We start from the raw sequence: 27,428 nt of genomic DNA, 5'->3' as shown, positions 1-27,428 counted from the left end.
TGAAGTCAATGTTGCAGTTTGTAAATATACTACACCAGCACCTGGATTTCAAATCTAGCTAACTGTATATGCATTGATTTGATGCAAACAAAAATAGCCTTTGCAAGTACATAGACTTCTCAACCTAGAGATGTACTTTTATATTTATAGAAGCAAGGTGTTGGTTAATTACAAATTACTAATGAAGATCCAGAATAGATTACATCTTGGCAGTCATTCAATGTTTTGTTATTGTTTAAGTACACCTTTAAAAAGTGCTGATTTAGCAAAAAAAAATCTAGTAATTTATGTAAATCATCACACAATCAACATAACCAAATAATAACTGTAGGAGAAATTATTCCAATGTAGCACTCAATGTCATTACTTCAATTCAACTTTAGCTTATGCAAATGCCAGTTTTGGTAAACTGGGATATATATATATATATTGTTATAGCATAAATTATAAAACATTCAAACAGAAGCAAAATAAAGACTATTAGCAACACCATTGAGCTGGATAAATCTCACACAACACCTGTGACTCTTCTGTGTGGTTCTTTTTGATTTTGAGTCTGGAAGAGAGGTTTGCTTGCAAATTGTGATTCCTGGTAATCTATTGAGATACATTTACTGCTTGCACATATATTTATAGAATTGTTATCTTAGAATAGACAAATTTGGCTTGAAATCACAGATGTGACATGAAATTATTAATAATTTGCACAGCATACTCTCTGGTGACACAATTATATAATATTGGATGGTTAGATTATGGTGTTATGACATATCCCATGTATACAATTTGGTAGTTGAAAAGAAAACAAGGTGACCAGTAGAAGAAGAAAAAAATTATATTCTAATTGTAGTTAGTGCAAATAATCATCCACTCTGGCAAAGGAACAGGAGCCCAAACCTATGCGTGCCATGAGTCTCAAACATTCAGAGGCTTGGCCAAGTGCTAGCATTAGAGGAGGCTGCTTTGGTAGGTTCTGGGATTCTAAAGAGAGAAAAAAAACACAACATAAAAATACTGAAAAATAAAGATACTGTAGAATGTAGTATCATTTCAACCTGTGTACATTATATACACACACACAAATTATTAACACCTGAGGATTACACCAGTAGTGACCTTTATGACATTGCATTCTTAATACATTGACATTAATATGGAGTTGGTGCCCCCCTTTGCAGCTATAACAGAGATATAGCTGCAGATATATATACACATACACACACACACACACACACACACACAAACACACTCAGGTTTGGGGATATTTGGACACTGACAAGTTTTGTTATTTCTGCTATTTACCGAAATAACTTCTCATCTCTACTGAAACAGCTCTAACAAAAGTCTCCAATGACTTGCTCTCTGCCAAAGCAAAAGGTCACTTCTCTATTCTAATTCTACTGGATCTCTCTGCTGCTTTCGATACTGTTGATCACCACCTTCTTCTTGACTCACTTGCTTCTATGGGCATTCGAGATACAGCTCTCTCCTGGATCTCCTCATATCTGTCTAACCGTTCCTTCTCTGTCAACTTCTCAGGTAACACATCTTCGCCCCTTCCACTTTCCGTTGGTGTCCCCCAAGGTTCAGTCCTTGGCCCTCTGCTGTTCTCTCTTTATACTTCCTCTCTTGGCAAACTAATCAACTCATTTGGCCTCCAGTATCATCTATATGCAGATGATACCCAAATCTACCTGTCTTCTCCTGATCTCTCTCCATCTCTCATGTCCCGGATCACCAGCTGTTTGTCTACTATTTCTTCATGGATGTCACAACACTACCTGAAACTTAATCTTTCTAAAACGGAACTCATTATCTTCCCTCCCTCCATCTCCACTCCACTACCTGAATTCTCTATCACCATTAACAACACAACAATCTCTCCTACTAACCAGGCCCGATGCCTTGGGGTCATCCTTGACTCAAACCTCTCCTTCATCCCTCACATTCAGTCCCTCGCCAGATCCTGCCGCCTGCACCTAAAAAACATCTCTCGTATCCGCCCATTCCTCACCCAAGAATCCACAAAAACTCTGGTTCATTCACTTATCATTTCCCGTCTTGACTACTGCAACACTCTTCTGGCTGGCATTCCACTGTCTCGACTCTCTCCACTACAGTCTATCCTTAATGCTGCTGCTAGGCTCATCTTCCTTGCACGTCGCTCCTCTTCTGCTTCCCCCCTCTGTGAAACCCTCCACTGGCTTCCGATTACCTTTAGAATTAAATTTAAGATCCTGGTACTGACATATAAGGCCATCCACAATACCGCTCCTCCGTACATTTCTGACCTCATTAGAAAATACTCTCCTACTCGATCCCTACGTTCCTCCCATGGGCTAAGGCTCTCCTCCTCACTCATCACCTCTTCCTTTTCCCGTCTACAAGATTTCACTCGAGCTGCCCCATATCTCTGGAATCTGCTCCCAAGGAACCTTCAGAATTCACCCTCCCTCCCGACATTCAAGAAACATCTAAAAACCCACTTCTTCAGAGAAGCATACCATCTTAGCTGCTAGAACATCCTTGTCATTGATACCCCCACAATACCTCTCACCCTTTCTCTATGCCTTATGTTTATCACCCCATTTTCCCTCTAGATTGTAAGCTTGCGAGCAGGGCTCTCTCCACCAAATGTATCGGTTTGTCTTAGTCTGTCAATTCTTGTCTTGTCATATCCCTTGAATTTATGTATTGTATTAAGTGCTGCGTAAACTGTTGGCGCTATATAAATAAAAGATAATAATAATAATAATAATCATCTTTAATTTGAGAGTATTCACATCCAATTTGAATGTTAATGGTTTAGGAATTACAGCTCTAACATGTAGCCCCCCTCTTTTTCAAGGGGCCAAAAGTATTTGGACAATTGACTCAAAATCTGTTTCATGGACAGGTTTGGGCTATTCCTTCATTATTAAGCAGTTAAAAGGTCTGGAGTTGATTTGAGGTGTGGCATTTGTATTTGCAAGCTGTTGTTGTGAACCCAAGGGTTAAAGGAGCTCTTAATGTAAGTGAAACAGGCCATCCTTAGGCTGCAAAAAGAATCCATCAGCGAGAGCAGGAACATTAGGAGTGGCCAACAGTCTGAGAATTAAAAAAGCTTTGCAACACAAAAAGGCCTGGACATCCATGGAAAACAAAAGTGGTGATAATAGGATCCTTTCAATGGTAAAGAGAAACCTCTTCCAGCCAAGTGAAGAACACTCTCCAAGACGTAGGCATATCATTAACCGAGTCTACCATATGGAGAAGACTTCACAAGAACAAATACAGAAGGTTCATCACAAGGTGCAAACCATTTATAAGCCACAAGAATAGAAAGGCCAGATTAGACTTTGCCAAAAAAACATTTAAAATAGTCAGCCCAGTTCTGTAACAGCATTCTTTTAACAGATGAAACTAAGATCAACCTGTACCAGAATAATGGGAAGAAAAAGTATGGAGAAGGCTTCAAACAGCTCATGATCCAAAGCATGACACACGTAAAACACAGTGGAGGAAGTGTGATGGCATGGGCATGCATGGCTTAAAATGGCACTGGGTCACTAGCGTTTATTGATGATTTAACAGAAGACAGAAGCAGCAGGATGAATTCTGAAGTGTATAGGGATATATTGTCTGCTTAAATTTAGCCTAATTTAGCAAAGCTGATTGCACAGCATTTTACTTTACAGATGGACAATGACCCAAAATGTGCTGCAAAAGCAACCCAGGATTTTTTTGGTTTTTTTTAAGGCAAAGAAGTGGAATATCATGCAATGGCCTGGGTGAACCTCCTGTTCTCAACATGACTGAGCATGCATTTCACTTGCTGAAGACAAGACTTAAGGCAAACAAACAACTGAAGACAGCTGCAGTAAAGGCCTGGTAAAGCATCATAAAGGAGGAAAACCCGCAATTGTTGATGTCCAAGGCTTCAAGCAGTCATTGCCTGCAAAAGATTCTAGACAAATTGTTAAATTTTTTTTATTTGTGATTGAGTTGATTTGTCCAATTACATTTGAGCCCCTGAAATAAGGATACTGTGTATGAAAATGGTTGCAATTCTTAAAGCTGAAAGTCTGCACTTCAATTGCATCTCATTTGTTTCACTTCAAATCAATTGTGGTGGGGTATAGAGCTAAAATTATGAAAATTGTGTCAGTATCCAAATATTCCTGGAAATTTATATATATATACATATATATATAAATATATATACACACATATACATACATACACACATATACCTATACACATTGTGATATGATGAATGTTAATAGATGTGCATAGAGTTTTACTTACTTTAGTGGATAGGCAGGCAAATGTAATTTTTCTTCTGCAATATTCTTTGGCAGGTGTGCCAGAGTCATTGAATGTGGCAGGCCATGTACATTTGACAGAGATCCCTAACTGTCTCTGTCAGCGGTTAAAAAAAACGTTTTGCTATTAACTAGCTGATTGCTAATGTTCAACTAAACTTGAAAAGCTGTGACAGGAGTCTTAAGATCAAAACAAAACAGAGAAGTAAAGAGACCTTTAGTTTGCAACAGAAAGGCAAGGGCCTCCTCTGGCACCAAAAGTGCCTTAAGGCTCGCCACAACAAGAAAATATAGTGCTCCGGCTAAAATATCCGAGGATATTTGCAGCTATTTCAACTTGTGTAATTTACATCCATATAGGTATGGTAGGAATGAATTACAAAATAACGCTAATTCTTTGGATGTATCTTAAAGAACATCTCAAATGATGACTTGATTAGGGGCAGCCAGAATCACTAAAAGGATCAATATCTGAGGAGGATTAATTCTTTGGCCATGAATAGCAAGCAGAAATGTGCCCAAGATAGGATAGTGTCTACTGAGGTACTACAAGACCTTTAGTGAAACTGCACTGACAGCTAAGTGACTACCTTACTCCCTGCTGTGACATAGACTTCATTCTATATCCATTCATTTGCCCAATACACAGCTATATATATTAGCTGGGTATTTTGAGTATTTGGATATCTGTGATTTAAAACGTCTTCTCATGCTTTACCTTGAGAGGGTATCAGAAATCACAAGCAATGCCACTAGGCAAACTCCCTTCAACATGTGTTTGCAGGACCAATGCTTTCCAGCATGCTCAATTAGCTCACTTAAATTAATTTCATTGATTTAAGATGCTTTTGGGATCTTTGACATTTGTCCATCGTAGGAGCAACTTTTTTGTATAGGTGCTTGTTGGAAGAATTGCTGTCTATTCTCCAACAATCATAGGGAAGTGGTAATATCTAGTTCACCCAGTGGCGTCGCTACAGGTTGCCCCCCTGCCGAATTTGGAAAAAAGTCGCAATGCGACTTTAAATGCCGTTTTTTTTTTGTTTGTTTTTTAATGCAGAGGAGAGAGAGGGGCGCCTAGCAACCGCTCGGCGCCCCCCATTCTCCTCCACGAGGCCTCTACCTCCGTCGCGGTGCCGGCATTTCATCCTGACGTCATATTTCGGCGCTCAGCAGTAAAGCAGCGGCCACCGCAGCAGAGAACGAAGACAGAAGCCTCGTGCTCCCGTCGCTGGACCTAAAGGTGAGAGAACTACAAAGGGGGAGGGTAGATAGTGAGTAGGGAGAGGGGTTAGAAAGTGATAAGGGAGGGAGAGGGGGTTAGAAAGTGATTAGGGAGGGAGAGGGGGTTAGAAAGTGATAAGGGAGGGAGAAGGGGTTAGAAAGTGATAAGGCAGGGGCGTCCAACATGCGGCCGTAAGATCGCCAGCCAGTGCAACCGATCTTACGCGGGCCGCACCTCGAGCATGTACTGTCTGACTTGGCATGATAGGAGTGTGATTGCTAACAGCAATCAAAGTCCCATCATGCCTAGGTTCCAGCACTTACACATCCGACCAGTAAATGCTGGAACCTAGGCATGATGGGACTGTGATTGCTGTTAGCAATCACACTCTTATCATGCCAAGTCAGCCAGTACATGCTGAAACTTAGCTAGCTCCCCCCCTTGTGTATTGATGCTGCCAGCAGTATGCGGTCTGCACATCACTTACAGCCACCCTGTACCAGCATGTACTGGCTGACTTGGCATGATAGGAGTGTGATTGGTAACAGCAAGCACAGTCCCATCATGCCTAGGTACCAGCATTTACTGGTTGCCTGGGTATGACAGGAGTGTGATTGCAGTGTGGACGCCAGTGCTGGCTTTGGGGTATGCAACCTGTGATCTATCCGTGTAATTTAGGGGGTTTTAAATATACCTTTTAATGACGTGTTTTTTTTGTGAATTCCAATTGATCTATACCTGCAAAGCTGGGGTTGTGTGTTATTCTGTAGATCCATATCTGCTATGCTATGTTTCCATACATTATTTATGTATACCTGCAAATGCAGGGTTAATATGTCTTATTCAGTTGATTAATACCTGCAATGCTGTTTCCATGTATTTATTTGATCTATACCTGCAATGCTATGTTTCATATACTATTGTATACCTGCAAATATAGGATTTGTATGTCTGATTCTGTTTATTTGAGATCACAAGTGAATTTCAGTTGATCTATACACGCAAAGTTTGGTTTGTGTGTTAATGTGTTGATCTATACCTGCTATCGGCAACTGGGGCTAATGTTAATATATATGGGCAGCAGGGGCATCAATACACAAGGGGCAAAAACACTAAGGGGGGTATAAACGACAATGCAGTGTGAAAAATCCATCCTGATGTAGACGTCTGTGACGTAGATTGTGTCCTGCTGTTTGTGTGTTTCAGTGTAGCAGAGCCTGTCCTGGTGTGTGTGTCTGGGTGTCGGTGTGACAGAGCCTGTCCTGTTGTTTGTGTGTCTGTGTGGCAGAGCCTGTCCTGGTGTGTGTGTGTGTGTTTGGTTGTCGGTGTGGCAGAGCCTGCCCCCATTGGCCCCTGATGTAAAGTTTTTTTTAGTTAATCATAGAGGAAAGGTTTACAGAATATTTAGTAAATGATTGTGTGTGTGACTATTTTTAACCTAACAAACATTTATTTAGTATATTTGTATGTACATGAGTGTGAGGGATTTTTAAAATTTATTTCATATGAGGCCAACATCAGGAAAAACTGAAACATAAGCATAATTTTGCATTTGTCAAATTCTTACCTAATATTGCACTATTTAATGCTGCACAAACAGGCTCTCTTTGTATGGGGTCCAACTGCTGGCCAACAGGACAGCTCCAAGGATCTGAATAGGCCAACAAACTAAAAGCATCCTGCAGAAGTTTAGAGTGAAATAATGAGTATGAATGATATTAGAAATACTGTGCTTTTGCCAATATATTTGTGTAAATATAAATATATATATATATATATATATATATATATATATATATATATATATATTACACACACATACACACATATTCCCAGCTAGGGGCAGTTATGGTTGATGGGGTCTTAAGGGTTGATTTAGGGGCAGTTACGGTTAATGGGGTTATTAGGGTTAATTTAGGGGCAGTTATGGTTAGGGGTGGGCCAATTTTAGATTAGGGGGGTCCCCGAGTTTAGTCTTGCCTAGGGCAGCACAAAACCAAAATACACGATTACCTCAACCCACCCTCAATGTTCACATTATAAATAAGCAGCCTTCTATACTCCACCTCAGTGTGAATTAGCAGCCTTCAGCACTACCAAGAGGGGCTCTTGTCACACACACACACACACACACACACACTAGGAATGGATAGCCTCCTGTACACTAAATCTATCTGACAGTGTGAAGTAGAAGCTACTTGTCCTTAAGCCTCCCGCACTAACCAATCACCAACTTCCCGTATATAAACTCGCCTTAACCGCACACAAATCGCAGATACATACACACATAAAGTAGAATACTGAACCTGTAGCATCTTCTTGTGTGAGGCGTTCTTGCCATACTGGTGGCACAAATGTTCACTCAGAGTTTGTAGCTCCCGTCCGAAATGGATCATTCTTTCTGTGGCTGCCTGGTTACCCCCACAAAGCTGCCTTTGTGCACATTCATCCTCTATCACAAAGAAATACATATAATTTATAAAAATGTGTGCTGTAACTTAGACAATATGGACACACAAAAAATAAATTAGCTGAACTCAGTGTGGGTATATGTAAATATTCACCCCGTGTTAAACATGTGAAGTGGTCCCTAACCATGTGTTGTTGAACACATATTGGGGGGTTTGATAGTGATATATACCTAGGGGCAATGTGAGGCATAATGTAAATATCCATTATGCCTCACATTGGCATTGTGATAGAAATGCATTTCCATCTCTAACAGATAACTTGAATTGTTTAGTAATATATAGTAAAGTGTGAAAGTGTTGTCCCAAAGGATTTACAAGTGATTAAATATATAATATTTTTGTATTACAACAGATGTAAGTTTTGGTAGGATACATCTAATCAGTAGCAAAAAAATTTATGTGTAAACACGTGTAATGGTTGTTCACACTTTTATGGCAATCAAGTCATCAATTTCAGACATTACAGTTAAAAGTCAGAAAACCATCCAACTTTTATCCAACTGTAAGAGCTGCAAACTAGCATCTCAGTTAGTTTGTATGCATTCTTAGTTTAGTGAAATCATCAATATCACTTTTGAAAGTTATATCTAGTAAATGAATGCCTGATTCAAATATGCAAATCTTAGTTTACAGTCATTTGTGTTAAGAAAACTTACCAAACGACTGTCACTCCAACGCTCCGCGTCCTCCAGAGGACCCTCACCAAGTACCCCCTCGCAACTTCCCCTGGCCCCTTGTCCCCTGTTTCGTCTAACCCTGACTTCCCCCCGGGCCTAAACCAGGCAGACATACAGTTTCTCCTGCCGGCACGGGAGCGGGTGCTCCGGGCTTCCCACCTTTTCACTGGGGACTCGGTCCGCCCCATCTCGGACTTTATACTTACCACCCCGGTTCCCTTTGGGGCCGCATTTCTCTACCACCAAATCAAGCATTTTCTATCCTCCCTATCCCCTACCTCCGACTTGACCAGACTGCTGACGCCGTTTGAACTACGCTGACGCCGTTTGAACCATCCATCCACCCGTCTATTCACGTGCAGTGTTATTGATGTTATTGTTTCTGTTCTCTCATTTTTATTTTTGTTTTCTCACTTGTTTCATCTCGGCAACTCTCCGGTACAAGCTCATCTGTAGTCATACCTTGTGACATTGTACCTATGATATTATGCACGCTGTATCTTTTTTGTATGGTACACCAACCTTTGTCGCATTTGATGTATAATTGTCATCAGATATATCTTTTCGAACTGTTACCATCTTGTGTAATACTCGCCCGATGCGTACAATTGTGTTCTGATTCCTGATGTACTATGTCCACCAACTTATGCAATGTTACCTTTTCAATAAACGGAGACTTGGAAAAAAAAAAGAAAACTTACCAAAAAATCTACTGTATACACATTCCTCTTCCAGACAAATATTAGGTCATCAATATGATTTAAAAAAAAAAAAAAAAAAAAAGAAGAATACTAGTACTGGCTCTTAGATCTCAGATGGCTTATTGTTCACAGCCAAGATTTATTCGAGGGCTGCAACAACTAATCGATACTCGATAATGAAAATCGTTGCCCAAGTTAAAATTAAAATTAGCACTGTATCTTCCCAAAAATCTTGACATGGAAAGATTTAAAATAAAAGCATTTCATATACCCAAGGGGTGTCTAATTTTTTTTTTTATTTTTTTTAAAATGGTTTGATGGGGTAAATTCTAATTTATACCTAGAGCTATAAATTTATACCCGAAGTACAATTTGTGCGAAAAACATACAAAAATTACTACCACAAACTTTGGCAAAGGCTTGGAAAGGGTTAAAATACTAGCATTTGAAATACCTTGGGGTGTCTAGTTTTCAAAAATATATGGTTTGATGTAAATTGAATTAGCCGGCCTTAAAGATGGCCCTATTAGGACATGGGGGAAGTAGGATCAGATGTAAAAGTTGCAAGTTAAAAAATGCGCGCTTCCTAAATGTGACTTTTTACGTCCCAAACAATTTGAGTGGCCGGGCTCAAAGATAAGGCATAGGCACAGATTTCCCAAAATGGGGGGGGGGGGGGGGACACGACACTTCCCAAATGTGGCCTTTTAACCCCCAAACACCTGACAAACCCATGCATGTGGGGTATCACTGTACTCGGGAGATGTTGCTGAACACATATTGGGGTGTTTGATAGTGATGTATACCAGGAGCTGTAAATCCATACCCGAAGAGCAATTTTACTGATAAAAAAAACAAAATAAATTACTAGCACAAACTTTGACAAAGGGTAGTAGTAGAATTGGTGCATGGGAAGGGTTAAAATACCAGCATTTGAAATACCTTGAGGTGTCTAGTTTTCAAAAATATATGGTTTGATAGGGTAAATTGCATTGGCCGGCTTCAAAGATACCCGAAATAGCACATGGGGGAAGAATTACCAGATTTTGAAAAAATGGCTTTAAAATAGCAAAACATTACTTGTACTTATGGCCCAATAACGTGCAGAAAAAAGCAAAAAAACATTGTAGTGTATTTCTAAACCCAGGACAAATAGTAGAATCTATTTAGCAGGTTTTTTCATTAGCTTTTTTGGATGAGTAAAAGATTTTTCGGGTAAAAGTCAGAAAATGTTTTAGTTTTTTTTCAATTTTTCATTATTTTTATTATTTTTTTATGGGAAATTAGATAATATGACAATGGTATCCAAAGAAAGCCCTTCTTGTCCTGAAAAAAACTATATATAACTTGTGTGGGTACACTAAATGAGTGAGGGGAAAGTTACATCTAAATACAAGCACCGCAAAAGTGTTAAAACAGCCTCGGTCCCAAGGGTACAAAAGGTAAAAACCACCTGGGGTCCTTTAGGGGTTAAACCATTTTGATTGACGTTTTATCTACATTTTTTTTATTTTTACATTTTCTATGTTAATGAAGTGATCATAAGTTCCATTATTTTAATTTTCATTGTCCACGTATTCCACTTTGGCTATCCTCTCCCCCATGTGTCTGTGATGTTATTGCAGGGTAATTAATCAATTGGCACATACCTAACAAGCAGCCATAGGTATATCAGAACTGACATTGGAGCACAAGCCACTTTCCATCTGTGTCGCACTTTCCACCTAAGTGCCAATATTCTTAAGTGCCACTGTTTTGGAGTTTACCAAGGAAGGACAAAGAGGCTCCCTTCAATCAATACTCCACTGAACTGTCATCAATTTTTGCCTTCCACCTATTGTGTTTGCTCTACCACCATTCCATTCCCATCGCCATCTTTCGCTAGTTGCCATGCGCACAATCCTCTTGTTCCTCCTTTCACTTTCATTTATTATTAGAACAGTTATCTTCCTCCAACCACAAGCACCTCCACACTATGCCTGTATTGCACCATCATTACTTTCTTCTCCCCTTCCCTCATCCCAAGCAGTCTTCAACTTCACCTCCTCTCACTCCCAGAAATCTGTCCGCTCACACAAGTCCTATTTCCTACCTTCTCTCACTCTTTTCTACCTCTTTTAGCAGCAGGGGATATTTCCCCAAATCCTGTCCTCCTTTGGTGCTCTTCCCCATCCTCTCCTAGTCAACATTCCAGAAACTTCCATAAGCTCTGATGACAGGAAGGGTGGTGGGATAGGCTTCCTACTCTACCCAACTTGTACTTTTCTACCTATTCCCTCTGCTCCATCAATCTCTTTCTCCACATTTCAAGTCCATGCTATCCGACTATTTAATCCCATCTCCTTACGCATTGCTGTTATATACCGTCCCCCTGGTCTTGCTAACATCTTTCTTGACCACTTCTCCTCATGGCTTCCTCTCCTCTGATGTTCCTTCTGTTATCCTTGGGGACTTCAACATCCCAGTTGACACCCCATTGAGTCACATGGCTTTGAAATGTCTTTCTATTAGCTCCTCTTTTGATCTCACACAACATATTAACTCCCCTACTCATGATGAGGGTTACACCCTGGACCTTATTTTTTTTTTTTTTAGCATGTGCTCTCTCACTAAATTCTCTAACTCCCCTTTCCCCCTCTGACCACCACTTCCTTTCCTGCTATCTAACCTTGCCTCCTACTCGCTCCCTTGCACCCCAACCTCGCCTAACCAGAGACCTCAGCTCTATTAACCTTCAGAAATTCTCAACCAGTTTACGCCCTCTCATCTCAAACATGTCGTGCTCTAACAACGCTACCTCTCTTTAACTCCACTCTCACATCTGCTCTTGAGGATGTAGCCCCAGTTACTACTCGCTGTTCACAACACTCACGTTTCCAACTCTGGCACACGACTGTAACGCGACACCTACGACATTGTTCCGGCACTGCTGAATGTAGTTGGCTAAAGCCTCATTCCATGTGTGACTTTCTGCACTGTAACAATAACAATGGGACCAGACAGGGTTTCCTGTTGGCACCATACTATATATACACTCACTCTTGAGCATCTAGAATCAGGTCTAATAATGAAATCAATGGTATAAGAATTGGTGACTTGGAAAATAAAATTCCATCTTTGTACGATCTGATAAACTCTGTAGAAAGCTTGATGAAAGAAATCAATTTATTTAGCAAGTTTTCAAATTATAAACTGGATATTAAAAAGTCACAAGCTGTAATGGTGAACCTCTCTGATGTAATAAAAACAAGTTTGGTGAAATCATATGATTTTACCTGGGATGTTCAAAAGATTGACTATTTGGGAGTTGTAATCCCACTTAAAATATCCCAAATTATTGAGGTTAATTACAGCAAACTACAAGATGAACTGATGAAACAAACTAAGGAGTGGAAAGGTCTTTTTATTTCTTGGCTCGGGAGAATGAATGTAATTAGATCATACATAGGTTATATTTGCTCCGAATGATCCCACTCAGGCTCCCGACTACTTGGATTCTAGCCTTTCCAAAAATATTGAAAAGTTTATTTGGGCAGGTAAAAAACCTAAAATATCAAGAAAAACACCATCTGCCAGTAAATGCAAGGGAGGACTTAATGTTCCATGCTTAAGTAGATACGTTCAGGCTAGCATGCTTACGCACATATCGAAGCTGCAATATAAGAATAGCAATAATGAAGGCTGGTTTCAGATAGAACAAGAGCTAACCGGAATGTCGAATTTAGAGTGTCTATTGTGGTTCCAGCACCATAAGCTAAAATCAATTACCATTTACCTCAAAAGCTCTATTGAATTCTGGGGCTCTCTAAAGCACTGTTTAGGACTTTATAATAAAATAGTTTTATCAGCTCCGCTAGAAATTCTCCAAAACAATATCTCTCAGTTACCGTATTTCCCCAGTTCCGCACCTTTTTTAGAAAAATTTGGGGTCTAAAAATGGGTGCGTCTTATACAGTGGAGTCACGTGAATACACATCGCATCACATGACTCCGCTCAGTTCCTATTCCTGCTCGAGCAAGGCAGAGGGGGAACAGCGGCCCCCACGGAAGTTGGCAAGCAGCAGCAGAAGATCTGCAGTTCAGGTAAGGTGGGGGAGTAAATGAATGTGTGTGTGTGTTAGCATGGATCCGTGTGTAGGGAGGCTGAAAGTGATGTGCATGTACTGGCTGCCTGCGCATGATAGTTGCTAGTAGCTGACATCAATCACATTTCGGCCCCCCAAAATAGGGGAGCGTCTTATACTTGGGGAAATACGGTATACTTGGGGAAATACGGTAAACTTGAGAGATCGGTCTTACTTCAGGAGTAAGAGAATCAAAAGTATCATGCTTCAGGATAAAATAAAAACCTTCTCTCAACTAGGGCTGCAACTAACGATTATTTTCATAATCGATTAGTTGACAAATTATTTTTTCGATTAATTGGATACAAAAAATAAATGTCAATTTTTCATTTATTTAAAATAATGTTAAAAACAATGCATTTCTTGTTTTTATTTCCAATCTCCCCCCCCCCAGTTATGCACATCTGAGCCCAGCCCAGGCTTGCCACACTACCTCCCAGATGTCAAATACCCCCAGATATACCACTCTGCCCTCCCCACATATGTCTTATATACCCTATAAGCCTTATACCCCCCAGATATGCCATAGTGCACTCATAAATTCACAGCACACTTACACAATACTTTTATAAATAAATACTGGATTAATCTTCACTGCCAGCATCTCAATTTGAATAGTATTCCTTTTAATCAAAGGGCCTTTATTATACAATGTTTACCGGCAATGAAGATCGTGATTGCTAGGCAATGGCTACTAACAAGGCCAGTAAATCTAGATCATGTAGTTAACCAAGTCCGATATCAATGCCTACCAATCTTTTCAGAGACTTCACAAATTTCATAATATTTGGAGGCCTTGGCTGGTTAAGTACCCACATTCTTCATGATATTTCTAGTTTTCAAATTTATAACAATAAACCCATCTGAAAGAATGGTCAGTATGGATGGTGTGAATGTGGGGTAGTGTGATGGAATTTGTTTCTCTCTCGTTTTTTTCTTATTCTATGGTGATTTTAGACCAGGCGGTATGTAGTAGCTCTGGTCTATTTAATGTATAAACCTTCTTATGTAAATGGTTGCATCATTAATTGTATGTGAACTTTAAACATCCGTTTTGTGGATGTTCTACATTTTTGTAAGCTTATTTATATTTTGTATGATTCTGATGCAATGTTTTATTCTGAATTTCAATTTAAAAAAAAAAAGAAAAAATTAATGCTACGTTCCTACTACTCTTAGCACAGTGCTAATTTTATATTTTTACTGAACTTTTAACAGTTTTTAACCAGAAAGCTGAAACTAAATAAGTTTTTAAAAAAAAAAACATTTTCTGCTCCTGGTATCCGTCTAATGTTTTAAAGACGCAAGTGCCAACATCTGACCTGCGACCACTATATCCTTGGTGGGGATCATTCCACCTACGACAGAAGGTGTGAGCAATCCATTTATTGCTCACCATATTGTGAGTACATAGTGAACTGTTTTTATTTGTTTTATTCATTTTACATATACAGAAAGCATTGTCTATTTCTGTTTAACTTTTAATGTGCACCTTATCCTGAGAACGAAAGAAAGAACGGCACAGGACTGCTGTTAAAGATATCCCCAGGCAAGGATTGTATCACCCATGCAAGTATTGTGGGACTATTTGCTAAATTCACCCAAAAATGGGAGTACCCATTCTTTAATTCTTTACCACACGGTGCCACATATTATACTACTGTGACTTTCTTCTCGTCTATGCGCAAGCACTATCCCCTGTGACCTCCAAGTTCTTTATCAAGCCAAGAAGAGGAAACCTTGGCGAGTGGGCTGCTGCTATTTATAGGACTTTGATTTCACCAAAGTGCATTTTAGGACATTTTATTTTGTCCAAGTGTACTTACGGACATTTTTATTGCTGTTTTTACTGTTCTTTGCGCTTTTACCTTCTTATTTTTTGCTGTCTCAGATCATGCTTTAGCTAAGGTGTTCTCAGGCAGGGGAGAATTCCCTCCTGGTGGAAGGCAGTGTTAATTTTGTTGATGGAAAAACTGTCGGCATAGTTTTTGTCAGCTGCATGTTTTCCATGATAAAAACGAAATGATAACTAGATAAATAATTTAGTAAATCGGCCAAAAACGTGTGCTTGTGCGATTCGAAGTGGTAGACCGTCTCCACCGGCCTAATGAAATAAAAGCGGCCAGTGTGCGCACACTGTGCCGCCCAGTGGCAGTACATCGGAGATCTTCGTCCCGCCCCTTTCAAGTCACATCAATGTAAGTTTTAAGTCTTTTATTCTGATGTTTGTTTTTTCAATTCAACATGATGATTCGACTGATGTGGCACCATGTTCCCACTTGCTGGCGTGGCAAGATATGTTCACCCAGGTTAATTTAAAGAGGCGTTTCTCTTTTGTTCTTGTCTTGAAACTACCACCAAGACCTCAGATATTTTGGAAAAGGTTTGAATATTTTGCTGTACAGAGGGAGCACCAGCTATGTTGGGGGAAAATCTGGATTTCAAGTGTGAAAAAATGAGTTCCAAAAGTGAAAGGCATTCATTGTATGATCCATCGTCAGGCACTGGCCTTAAAAACACTTCGCTGGCGGAGCTGGATCAAACAATTCAAATTGTGAATTTTGTTTCAGTCATTGCTGACTGGGTATGTCCTGATGAACGCCAGCAATGACTGAAACGTTGACTTGACTGTCTGAATAAAGAAAAGTTGTTAACTTGAAGACCTGGCGTGCTGACCATCCTTTGAGAGTGTTTGTGTGTGTGTGTGTATATATGTATATTATATACACGTGTGTGTGTGTGTGTGTATACAATATACATATATACACACACATCACAAACACACACATACATACATACATACAGGCGCTTCTTTTTGGGTAAGAAGAAATTAGTGATGTTTTATTGCTATTAAATATGTAAAACTTCAATATAAAAATAAGTAAATGTATGTGTGCCAATATAGAAAAAAGGAGATTTTCAGCATTATATGCATTACTCGAAATGCAACTTTTGAGTCAATCTTGGAAAGGAGTGTGACATTCTGACATGTATGGGGCAAAAAAGTTTGAGAGTCACTGCTCTAGCACAATTGTGTCTGATGTGACGAAACAGGCGAGTTCATGCATTTAAGATATTCTGAACACTTTGTAGTGAGGTACTCTTTGCAGCAATGAAAAGAAACAATAATGAACATTGGATCTGTATTAGATTAAAAAAACATACTACTGCTCATAGCAATAAAAAGGTACTCTGAAAACCCGTTTAACAAGTAAAACTTTACCCATGCTGGATTCATCAGTCTGCAGGATTTCCTCATGCTTGTATGTGCCATTCATTACTCTACTGGTTATATTCTCAAGTACGCCATTTGGATAGTGTTCTGCCTCCATTTCCATATCACTATCACTTGCGAGAAAAAAAAAAAAGTTGGGGGATGAAAAATCTATGCGCATTAGTGTTAGAGATTATTATCAAAGGAAAAAAATAAAGTTTTGAAAAACTACCATAACAATTTAATATCCAGTGACCGGACTTACACTGGAATCAGCTGGGAGCAGAGGTGCAGGGCAAAGGGCAAATGCATATAGGAATCTGCAGGGTTTCCCCCATGCATTTGAGAAGCAGACACCACAGAAACTAAAAGGTACCTCTAAGATACATATTTTACCATTTTGTTACTACCAGTTTCAGATTCAAGAAGTTCAAGGGGGGGTGGCATTTAGGGTGATATAAGGCATATCTGGGGGCAAATAAAAAGGAAATAGTTTTTATTAAATATGAGAAAATAGTTTAAATGTGCATATTTACTAGTAAAACTTTTTTTTCCTATAGGGTAGTCTTATATTCAGGCTTTTTCTTTTTTTCTTATATTAACATTCAAATTTTGGGGGCTCGTCTTACAATTGAGCAGATTATCTTATGTGTTTTACTCTTGGCATTCAGTTTTTCTGATTTATTTCTATTTCATACCTGCTGTCCTGATTACTTGAGCTACTGTGCTGCTGCGATTTGGTGGAATCTGTAGAAATTGTTTCAGAAAGGTTTACAGATGAAGGGGAGGATGAGGAGGAGGAAGATGATGAGCTCAGGGATACATATTTATTATGACACTGTTTGCTCTTCATTGAGGCCACGCCATTGCTGCAAGTCAGACTGCCTGCACCAGGGAAGAAAATATAATTATTAGTAGTGAAGTCAACATAGTAAGCTTTACATTAGTAACTAACACTAAACCATTGTTAGCAAGCAAAATACCAATTCTATACAATGCAACAAGTTATGTTCACTGTACCACATACTGTAAAGTAAAAAATAAAAACATTAAAAAGAAAAAACTTTCCCCTCTCAGCGCACCCAACCATTTCCCAATCAGGACATTTGATTGGCTGAACACATAGTATGTCATATAATTACAGGCAATCAGCTCAAGGAGCAGTAAAAAGTGTTCAAATTTGTTTCAACCAATGGTCTGACCAGGGAAGACTAATTTTACCGAATGGTTCTTATCTGATGTCAAGTTCTATGTTTCTATGTAACATCCAAATAGTACATCAGCACAGGATGATCAGATGAAATAATTCCAAGTTGAAAACTGGTGGTATCCGTGAACTCAGGAGATGTTGCTGAACAAATATTGGTGGTTGTTTGGCAGAGACATATACCAAGACCTGAAAAGTCATACCTGACTTACAATGTGTGTAAACAAATTACTATCAAAAATGTGGACAAAGGCTGGATGAAAAGTTTAAATATCAGCATTTGAAATACCAGGGGGTCTAGTTTGAAAATCTATATAATTAGTAAGAGGTTAATGGGAATCAGCCAGCTTCAAATATGTCCAAGACAGGACACGGGGAAGAATGACCAGGTGTCAAAATGTCTGAAATGTGGCCTTTCACCCCCAAACCACCCAACAAACCCATACAAGAGTGGTATCACTTTATTTAGGGGATGATGCTGGAATATCCAAAGAAAGCTCTAGATATATTTTAAAAAAAAAACAACATATAACTTGTATGGGTGCATTCAATGACCTCAAAAACAACCACATATCAACAACGAAAAACAAATTACTCTAGTCATTGACCCTGGAAAATCCCTGCTCTTAAAGGGGTCAAATAATCCATAAGTATAAGACACCATTAATATGCGTTCTTCTTTGGTGAGGGTGTCAGGGATACTAAATTGTCCCTTTAATAATTGACTGTATATCCCTACCAAAATTAAAATATGTAAAATAGTTTTACATTACAAAAGAGATTGCACAATTTGATCCAGACATGCATTCTCTCCAGATCTAGATCTGATGACCCCTACAGAGTGATGTTACATAGAAACATAGAACTTGTAATGCATAGTGTTATGCCTATCCCATGCATGTTTAGCCTCTATCACTTCAGCTGGGAGTAAGTAAAGCAAAACTTTTTTGATATGTTGAGCAAAGAAAGTTCCAGAAAAGCAACTTCAGATGAAGAACAGAATGTCTTAGAAGAAAACACTGGTGGGCTACCTAAAGATTTCTGGTCGTGTGTTTGCCAGCCAGAAGTGCTGTACAAGCTGCTGATCTGCAACTGAAAGCTAGCAATGAATCCTGTCAATCTGGGTGGGGGGTAATGTGGACTATATCTTGAATCTCTATAACCAAGGAAAGGCTGTGGATGCTTTGCGCAAGAAATGTCCCTGGCTTAACCTAGAGCTCCATTTACAAAAAAACCCCCCAAAAAACCCACATTTTAAAGGCTCATTGTCTAGTTTGGGCAAGGCAGGGACAAAATAACGTGGAACTGGGGGATTATTTTTATTTTAATAGGTCAGTTGACCCTGCCCTACTAAGAGATCCCAGTTATCTCAGGAATTTGATCTGGTTGTCCTGTGGATACATTTGCATAGTGACTATCCTCTACTGTACACTCATTTAAGATAAAACCAACTTCTTTATTCAGCATATCTTTGATACACAGCTGCCACGCTGACTTGGATTCAAGTACACAAGTGTTTAACCCCTTCGTGACAAAGGCTGATTTTACTTTTTGTACCCTTCGTGACAATGGCCGTTTTAACATTTCTGCGCTGCTCGTGTAATTTTCTTCTTTCCCGTTTACTGAACCCACACAAGTTATTTATTGGTTTTTTTTCAGGACAAGAAGGGCTTTCTTTAGATGACATTGTATTGATTGTATCATATTATTTACTATATAAATATATAAAAGCTAATAATAAAAAAAAACCTGCTAAATAGATTCTACTGTTTGTCCTGAGTTTAGAAATACGCAATGTTTTTATGTTTTTTTTGCTTTTTTTCTACACGTTATGGGGCAATAAGTACAGGTAGCGTTTTGCTATTTCAAAGCGATTTTTTCCAAATCTGGTAATTCTTCCCCCCATGTGCCATTTCGGGTATCTTTGAAGCCAGCCAATGCAATTTACCCCATCAAATCATATATTTTTGAAAACTAGACACCCCAGGGTATTTCAAATGCTAGTATTTTAACTCTTTCCATGCACCATATCTACCACCAGTCTTTGTCAAACTTTGTGGTAGTCATTTTTTTCCATTTGTTTTTTCACACACATTTTACTTCAGGTATGAATAGACAGGTTCTGGTATATGTCACTATCATACAACACCCCAATATGTGTTCAGCAACATCTCCTGAGTATAGCGATACCTCACTGTTTGGGGGGGGGGAAGGGGCCACATTTGGGGTATGTGCATTTTTCAATGTTGAACTTTGAAAACCATTTCAGTGTGCCCAATAAAACCATATATTTCTAAAAACTAGACACCCCAGGGTATTTTAAATGCTGGTATTTTAACTCTTTGCATGCACACATATTACCACCAGCATTTTTTCAAAGTTCGCAGTAGTATTTTTTGTGTGTATTTTTCCCACCACACACCTACTTTATGTATGAATTTACAGCTCCTGGTATATGCCGCTGTCACACGACATCCCAATATGTGTTCAGCAACATCTCCTGACTACAGTGATACCCCACATGCATGGGTTTGTCATTTTTTGGGTGAACTAAAAGGCCACATTTGGGACGTGTGCATTTTTCTAATTGGAAATTAGATGTGTGGCCATCCTTCCCCCCGTGTTACTTGGGACATTGTTGAACCCGGCCAATTCAATTTACCCCATCAGGTCATACATTTTTTAAAAGACACCCCATGGGCATTTAATATGCCAGTATTTTAACTCTTTCCATGCGAGAATTGATTTAAGCTAATGTGCTAATTTTAGGACTTGCTCACAAAAATATATTTTATATATATATATATATATATATATATATTTTTTTTTTTTTATATTTTTTTGTCTGAAATTTTTTTTTTTAAACTTGAAGGTCCCCCTTATAGTGATATCAGTGACTATTTTTTTCTAATTATTATTAATTTTATTTTTTAATTTATTTTTACTAATCACACTGTGATTAGAAAGCTGGGCTCCACTGACTTGCATGGTTGAATGCAGTACCTTTATTATTTTTTTTCCCGGGCGGCCGCCATCTTGCGGATGGCGAAGATCACTTGCAGCGGCCGTCCTGGGGTAAGTGTTTGGTGTCGCTGAATGCCTCCTAATCGAGGCATTCCAGCGACACCATTTAAGTTAAAACGGGCGTCCGCCGCCATACAATGAATGGCAGATGTTGATGCCCCGGGAAGGGGCCAGACATGAATGCTGAATGCCTCGAGGTCCTGGGGTGGGTGTTCGATGTCGCTGAATGCCTCGCTATCAAGGCATTTTAGCGACACCATTGAAGTTTAGGAGGTGATTGTTGATCGCCTCCTAAACTCTTTTATAACGGGTGTTTGCCTGATGTTGATGCTCTGGGGAGGGGCCAGACATGGCCTCTGATGCCGATTGAGGCATTACATCAACACCCTTTGGGTGCAGAAAGTGGCCGTAGATCGCTTTCTGCACCCGTTTAAAGTCATGACGGTCCTGGCACGTCAATTGTCGTTAAGGGGTTAAAAAGGGGTTAAAGCCCACTAGGACTCTCCCTACAAGTTGATTGCATATATTACTACAAGCCCTCCTTGGTTAAAAGGTAATACATGACATTGTGCTGTATTATGGTAGAGCTTATAAAGTCCTTTCCAAATCATTTTCCTATAGACATATGGACATGGTAACTGTCGGAAATTAACATCCAGGTATATTATCTACCAGAAGCAATTAGATAACCACTTGGTCTCTCAAGGACTCCGTGACCATAATACTGATATGATCCATAACAGTATAAATAAACACTGCAAATAACAAAACCAATATTGTACAAAGCTACAAATTATTTTGAAACAGAAACTTATACAACAGTGCTAAAGATCAATGGTAAACAAAATGCTAAACCTCCACCGTACATTTTTCTATAATAACTAGGAACTTTTTATGCTTGGTTCATGCACACAAAAAAGCAAACGTATAAATGGCAACACAGGTTGACATATCATGTGTATGCATTTTATTCATATTTGTGGTTTGGCCGAGATTACCTATGATGTGCGAGTGTAGGTTATTAGCTCCCTGCCTAGGACTGAGATTTGGTGAGTCAGGATAACTGCCATGGGACTTAGGGCTTTTCAAATTGAAGCACCGGACCTCACTGTCTGACCCATTTACCATCTCTACAAATTGACGACACCTGCATAAGAGACAAAACATAGAAATATTTAATGAAAATGATGAACACTGGATGAACATTGAAATAAACTTTCATTAAAATTTGTTATCAAAAAAGCAAGAAAGGAAATCTTGTGGGTATTTTAAAGAGCATTTAAAAAATATCAACGGCTACCTAAAAGGCTACATATTACTGAATTGTAATATACACCAGCCATAACATTATGGCCATTGAGGTGAAACTAATAACACCGATAATCTTGTTATTATGGAACTTCTTAGTGGGAGGGTAATATTAGGCAGCAAGTGAACATTTTGTCCTTAAAGTTGATGTCTTTTTACTTTTTTATATTTGTTTAAAATAAATAAATAATAATAAAAAAAAATTAAAAAGTTGATGTCTTAGAAGAAGGAAAAATGGGTAACTATAAGGAACTGAGCGACTTTGACAAGGGCCAAAATGTGATGGCCAGATGACTGGGTCAGAGCCCCGCCAAAACTGCAGTTCTTGGGGGGTGTTCCCTTTCTGCAGTGGCCAGTACCATCAAAAGTGGTCCAAGGAAGGATTAGTGGTGAACCAGTGAAAGGTAATGCTTGTTCTGGTAGAAAGGTGTCAAAACACACAGTGCCTCACAGTTTGGGGCTGCGTAGGCACAGACCAGTCAGGGTGCCCATGCTGACCCCTGTCCACTGTCGAAAGCATTTACAGTGGGTGGCCTGTATGATGAATCACGTTTTCTTTTACATCACGTGGATGGCTGAGGGTGTGTGCGTTCCATAACTGGAGAACACATGACACCAGGATGCATCCATGGGGGGGCCCCACCTCACAACTGAGAGGACTTAAAGGATCTGCTGCTTGGTCTTGGTGCCAGAAAATCTGAGTTGAGTCCATGCATCTTCGCGGATATAATACAGCAACTTCCGCTAAAATGGTGGCACTGCTGTGTTGTCCTCCCTCTTCATCCAATTGGGGAAGAGGGCATCACTGAAAGCACCAACTAAGGACAATATGGCGGCACTTGCGGTGACATCGCCCTGCCCTGATCGGGGAGATGACGTCACCGTTTTTGCGGAAGCTATGTCCATGGAGATGCGGACGAAGAAAGAAGATTATTGATAAGAGAAAAAAGGGAAAAGTTAGAAGATGCAGAAATTGTCAGCAGTGGTCAGCAGAGAAGGTAGGGAAACATTTAGAGAGAGTGTGAACGAGAGCAAGATCGAATGACAGTGAATGCGGGCACCAGGCAAAGAAGTTCGTTCCTGAATTAAAAATGCCCCTGATTTTTGGGCTGAACCAAATGGGGAGGGAACAAAAACAGTTTCCCTGAAAACAATTGGGCCAAAAACAAACAGAAAAACTTTTCCGAAGCATTTTCACATGTCTAATGGATATAGTTTGCTATGGATACCTTCTGCCATCCATTACCAGGAAATAAATCAATTTTAAAATGAGATTATTTAATCAAAGGGAAACCATCAATTTAATATTACATTAGTTTAGGTTCTTAAATATTTTATAATACTTTTTTTCAAAGACTTTAAGAACCAAACTTATACCAAAAGGGCATTTTATTTCACATATGGGACTAGGAAGTTTGCATTTCTGCATATAAAGTTGATTAATTCAGTATGCTGATCAATACAACTGCTTCTCTACTATATTTCCATGTAAAACAGATAAAAATGAATGAAAGGTGTCATTTCATTATTATTGCATTTTAATATTAAAATCTAAAAAGGAGGAGTGTGGATGCAAACAAAAAAAAACAAAACAATGCAAGCATTTAGATATTTCTTAATTAAAAAAATGTTTCTGTAAATGCTAAAGGAAGCAATATTTAATAATGTATCATTTAGTATGGAAAAAATTGTAAAATACATAAAAATACAATACAAAATGTACACAGCTAGATGAGCACACTAAGCCCAAGATTTTTTCCATGATTCCTCTTCTGTTAACCATTCAAAAGCAGTCATCAAGTGCCATTTAAGAAGATTCTCTACCATAGAGATTAAAGTATCTATCATAAGCACATCAATATTACAATGAAGAAATCAAACTATGAATGCTGATACCCCAATGCATCTTGTACCCATCTTTGAATTTGAGGATTGTGCATTTACTTTAACATGAAGAGAAGATTAGGGTTGTGTTCTAGGAGTCCAGGATACAACTGATGTGTCGCTTCAATAGCTTCACCCACTCTGCCTGCTAGAACCAGCTTCTGTATTCCTAAGGAAAATAAAAATAAATAAGCATTCTCAATGTCTACAGTTCTAGGCTACCCTTTTCCAAAAGTAGGTTCACAAATAAGAGACATAACTAGGGCTCATGGCTCCTGGGGTAGGATAGGAAAATCCTGGTACTCCCAACAGGCAGCTGAAACAGAGCATTGCTTTGGGATTATGGGTGGCAAACCATTTAGAGGGTTTGGCTGTAAATCTGACAAAAGTTTTCAAGGCCATATGAAAATAAAATCTGCAGTTTGGGTCTCAGAAAAGGATTTGCATATACAGTAATTTGCAGGGATTGAATAGATTCTGGCCAGACTTTTTGACTGATTCAGCACTACTGTGCTTTCAATAATATACACACAAACACACACATACATATATATATATATATATATATATATACACACACACACACACACATATACACATATAGTTCTTTAATCATTATGACCAGAGAATCTTACTTTGTCGGTTCTTAATGGCACTCTGTTCCTCTGCGATTTTTGTTTCAGTCACTCTAGCAAAGGCAACAGCCGTAGCACAATAGCCATAATGAACCAGATAGGAAGATACCATACTAGACATGACAATGGAGAAAACAGGTGTTAAGTTAATTTCCAAAAATATATAATGCTTGTTAACTCAAAAATGCCAGATATCCTCTAACAGAACATGCGCTCACCACTAGAAATAACTCAGATTAGGCAGAAAAAATCTTACGATACATTTTAACTTCAATCACATACATTATGTTATTAATACTACCGTATTTGCCGGAATATAAGACAAGTTTTTTTCAGATGGCGATGCGCGTAGAAAACCTCCACTGCTACCCGGGGCTTCTATGATGAAGCGCTGACGCGACATGACCTTCCGGTGCTCAATCATAGAAGTCTCTGGGGAAGACTGCCTGCATCACGTAGACATTCACCAGATGCCGGCGAGGATGACCCCCCGAAATGCTTCAGGGGATCCTTCTCGCTGGCAGCCGAGGGACATCGGCGCGATGTGTGCAGACAACCTCCACTGCTACCCCACAATTCCACCGGTGCTCCACCATAGATGTGGAAGTGTCGTGTAGCTGAAGAGGTTGTCTGCGCGCATCTCGAAGACGTCCAGTGGCTGCCCCCGCTAGACAATAGGGAGTCTGGAGCATGGGGGACAAGACCAGAGATGCATTTCAGGGAGGCAGAGTGGCATATAGGAGGGTATAAGGCATATCTGGGGGCAGATGTGCATAACTGTGGGGCAAAAAATCTAAACAAGGAATGCATTTTTCTCAATCCGTTTTTAATATAAAAAAATAGTTTGCATGTGAATATTTACTAGTAAAACTTTTTTCCTATAGGGTAGGATTTTTTTTTGCGGCACTTGTGGTGACGTCCTTCTGCCCTGATTGGGGAGATGACGTCACCATTTTTGCGGAAGCTATGTCCATGGAGACGAAGAAAGATCGAATGAGAGTGAATGCGGGCACCAGGCAAAGAAGTTGGTTCCTCAATTAAAAATTCCCCCGATTTTTTGGCCGAACCAAATGGGCAGGAAACAAAAATAGTTCCCCTGAAAACAATTGGGCCAAAAACAAACAGAAAACTCGTCCGAAGCATTTTTTTTCTCTAAATTTTCTAATTTTGGTGGGTCATCTTATAATCGAGCCAACACGGTAACCACAGTTCTTCATTTTTATATTTGTAATTTTTATCGTTAGAAGAAACCCCTTAATTTACAAAGAGAAGTTACTCAGATTACAGACCCTAACATGTGCAAAGGCAGTAACAGCCCAGTTTTACTAAATGAACTAAATCAATAATGTATATAGCGTCAAAAGTTCAATAGATACATCAATAAACAGAAGCACAGAAACAAAGCGTGGGAAGCCCCGGGGTCACCATACTCTTACGAAGGCTGCCTTAATGGGTTAACAAGCTTAACCTAAACAAAAGAACAGCAATATACTGTATTAATGGAAAGGAATAATGGGAGATGTTTTATTTTACTATGCCGCATAAAGGGTGACATCTGGTCTGTTTCATCTGCAAGAAGGATTGACCTTGTATAATGCACTGTTATATTGATAAGATTTTTCTAAATGTCACACTGATTAATGATTTCATTAAAATATATTTACTTTTGTAGCATTGCCTGCCATTCCCCCAGGCGATCACCTATTGGGTATTGTTTGACAGTGCTGTGGATTTTAGCTCTCCACTCTCTCATGTAGTCTTCAATGTCGAAAACAAAGGGGTGCTGACCAAAGTTTGCATCCACAATTTCTCCTGGAGTCTGAAGACCCACAGTAGGGTAAAGGTTGGACTGAGGAAATAATGAGATTATGAATGCCTTAACAATGGTATATTTTAACATAACATTCAGCATGGTCTGTAGCTGTACATCTAGTTATGTGTAAAGTTTGCCCTAATACCTCCAGCTGATTCTAAATGCTGGCTAAATATTTATGCTTTCACATTATTTATGAAAGGGTATTTTTTAATTCTATTTTGTAAATATTACAACCAGAATTTCACAGTGGTACAGAAAATTATTTAAATAGAGTACTTAAAGTACCTAACTACAAAAAACTGATAAATGCTATTAAACATATGATTCCACGAATACATATTCCCAAAGACAGCAGATAATTTAAACACGGTACAATGAGAAAGTTTTTAACCAGCATGCTACAGGGCTGGTGGATATGTAATATTAAAAGAACACAACTTGAATTTAACAGTATCCAAAGATTATAAAGTGCAGCAAGCTTATAGTTACATAGAATCATTCAGCAATACACAGCAAGCAAAATAAAATACACTAATACAAACCCTGACACACAAAGACACAAGGTCTGTATTTGACTCATTTCCAATATTTACATAAACCAGAATCTTGGGCAAAATATGCGAGTATAACTCAATTTAGCAGGAAGAAAAGTACCTGTGTATAATATGCATCCACCACACATAAGGTCACTGACATTGGTGAGACTGATCAATGATCTGTGCCTTAAAGAGTCATTGATTAAATATTCTGTTAAAAGCTGTTAAATAAAGGGACGGAGATAAGTGTGCTCAGCCCTATGCTACCCTCAAAGGCTGTCTGTGATGGGAACTATCCTGGG

General features: G+C 39.1%; 1 protein-coding gene across 2 annotated transcripts in view; it reads right to left on the bottom strand.

Annotated features, from left to right (window-relative positions):
* Positions 1-850: 850 nt before the first annotated feature.
* LOC149298592 (ran-binding protein 10-like) overlaps positions 851-27,428 on the bottom strand; it is a 92,288-nt gene continuing 65,710 nt past the window's right edge. Inside the window, exons 6-14 of one of the 2 annotated variants that reach the window (XM_089487346.1) lie at positions 26,439-26,623; positions 24,775-24,887; positions 24,200-24,308; positions 21,949-22,094; positions 17,415-17,610; positions 16,726-16,850; positions 7,836-7,981; positions 7,097-7,208; positions 851-981 (exon numbers count right to left, since the gene is read on the bottom strand). In XM_089487346.1, coding sequence (XP_089343472.1) covers positions 851-981; positions 7,097-7,208; positions 7,836-7,981; positions 16,726-16,850; positions 17,415-17,610; positions 21,949-22,094; positions 24,200-24,308; positions 24,775-24,887; positions 26,439-26,623 — 1,263 coding nt within the window. Of the gene's footprint in view, positions 982-7,096; positions 7,209-7,835; positions 7,982-16,720; positions 16,851-17,414; positions 17,611-21,948; positions 22,095-24,199; positions 24,309-24,774; positions 24,888-26,438; positions 26,624-27,428 lie in introns of both variants that reach the window. The other variant, XM_089487347.1, reaches the window with a different exon arrangement.

This window comes from Sceloporus occidentalis, unplaced genomic scaffold (assembly GCF_023333645.1).
Source record: "Sceloporus occidentalis isolate IW3139 unplaced genomic scaffold, rSceOcc1.0.p SCAF_32, whole genome shotgun sequence".
Lineage (NCBI taxonomy): Eukaryota > Metazoa > Chordata > Lepidosauria > Squamata > Phrynosomatidae > Sceloporus > Sceloporus occidentalis.
Note: the sequence above shows the minus strand (reverse complement) of the source record. Positions and strands in the feature narration are given on the sequence as shown.